Raw genomic sequence first — 1,696 nt, 5'->3', positions numbered from 1 at the left:
GTCCCCTCCCCCCAGCCCGGGCGGGGGCGCGCGAGAAGCGGTGACGTCAAGGGGCGCGCGGTGGCAGCACCTCCCCGCGCGCTAGTTAAAAAGAAGAAGAAAAGAGGGAACGAAACATGAGAGGCTGTGTGAGAAGCTGCAGCCGCGGGCAGAGGAGACCTCAGCATCATCTAGAGCCCAGCGCCGGCCCTGCCTTCGCCTGCCCCGTCGCCGCCGGGTCTGTTCCTGCTACTGTCTCACCTAAACAGCTCCCGTTACACGGACAAGTGAACCTCTGTGGCCGTCTTCTCCTCCTCTTCCTCCTCCTCTCCCAACTCCTTCTCCTCCTCCCGCTTCCCAGCCGCAGCAAAAAGCCCCTAACCCAACTGGCACTGGCACAGCTACGAACGGTGTCATCCGCACACCTTTCTCTCGCCTCTCGGGCTCCCCTAAGGCACTGGACCCATCTCCTCGACTTTTATTTTTCGCAAAGTTGCATCGCTCTACAAATTTTCTCCCCCGCCACCTTCCTGCCTCTCGAGTGTCCCGCCGCTCCGCAGCCTCCTCCTGGAGCTGCGCCCTAGTGCCCCTGCTGGGCAGTGGCGTTCCCCCTCGTCCGCGCGCGCCCAGCCCCGGCCGCTCCGGGCAGACGATGCTGAAGATGCTCTCATTTAAGCTGCTGCTGCTGGCCATGGCTCTGGGCTTCTTTGAAGGAGATGCTAAGTTTGGGGAAAGAAGTGAAGGGAGTGGAGCGAGGAGGAGAAGGTGCCTGAATGGGAATCCTCCGAAGCGCCTGAAAAGGAGAGATAGGCGGATGATGTCCCAGCTGGAGCTGCTGAGTGGGGAGGAGATGCTGTGCGGTGGCTTCTACCCTCGTCTGTCTTGCTGCCTGCGGAGTGACAGCCCGGGGCTGGGGCGCCTGGATTCCAAGGTAGGCACGCACCCTCCTCACCCGCGCGAGATTGGCATACTGGCTGGGTGGGGTTCTCTGCGGCTCCGGCAGTGCTGGTGGCTGTAAGAAGGGCGAAACTTGTTTGGGCAGTTCTTTTTGATAACTTTTCTAAAGCGCTAGCGTGATTCCGTTGTGTGTTCCTCCGGGGTGCACAGATACCTCTCCCGCCCCCAAGAGTCCGCGGTCGGGATGCTGTGCAAAACTGCCTGTCTCAGAAAAGAGAAGCTTCTGTGGTACCCGCATTCGGGGCTGGGTAAATATTTTAAAAGAATCGCGATTAACAGTATGTTTGGATCGAATCGGTCATTGGCTGCGGTGAAACTGTAAATTAAGGTGGCTGCGGTTTCCGGTTTATTTTTCTAGGGTAGAAAGATTTTGCAGCTTTTCTCCACGTGCTCGGTTAGGGAGAGGGCTGAATCGTAAAGGATGTTGAAGCATGGTTGGTTTATGATCCCCAGCCCCGTCAGAGGGGGGTTGTCTAACGTTACAATCGTGAAACAGCGAAAAGGGAACTCCTGGTACTCCAGTTGGGAACCTAAAAAAACTGGCGAAAGACTTTGCTAGGGCGTATTTATCACATAAAACGGAGATGGTTCTCTGGCTCCGTTTGTAATGTTTTGTAATATTATAAATTCAGGCTTTCAATGGTATTTAGTTGTCTAGGAAGATCTCTAGAAACTTGTTTCAGGAGTAAGGGCATTTTCATTTACCCTGTGTTAGTAAGTTTAAACAAATACGGAAATAGCGTTGGGTGAGTGAAAAGAT

General features: G+C 55.1%; 2 protein-coding genes across 2 annotated transcripts in view; one reads left to right on the top strand and one right to left on the bottom strand.

The window, feature by feature from the left end:
- Positions 1-1,696, bottom strand: part of ANAPC10 (anaphase promoting complex subunit 10) — a 261,204-nt gene that overhangs the window by 2,948 nt on the left and 256,560 nt on the right. The gene's annotated exons all lie outside the window — the stretch shown is intronic.
- Positions 3-1,696, top strand: part of HHIP (hedgehog interacting protein) — an 83,097-nt gene continuing 81,403 nt past the window's right edge. The window contains exon 1 of the mRNA XM_006906292.1: positions 3-910. Coding sequence (XP_006906354.1) covers positions 632-910 — 279 coding nt within the window. The 5' untranslated portion in view covers positions 3-631. The remainder of the gene's footprint in view (positions 911-1,696) is intronic.

Source organism: Pteropus alecto, unplaced genomic scaffold (assembly GCF_000325575.1).
Source record: "Pteropus alecto unplaced genomic scaffold, ASM32557v1 scaffold50, whole genome shotgun sequence".
Classification (NCBI taxonomy): Eukaryota; Metazoa; Chordata; class Mammalia; order Chiroptera; family Pteropodidae; genus Pteropus; species Pteropus alecto.
The sequence above is the reverse complement of the archived record's forward strand: the minus strand, read 5'-3'. Positions and strand labels throughout refer to the sequence as shown.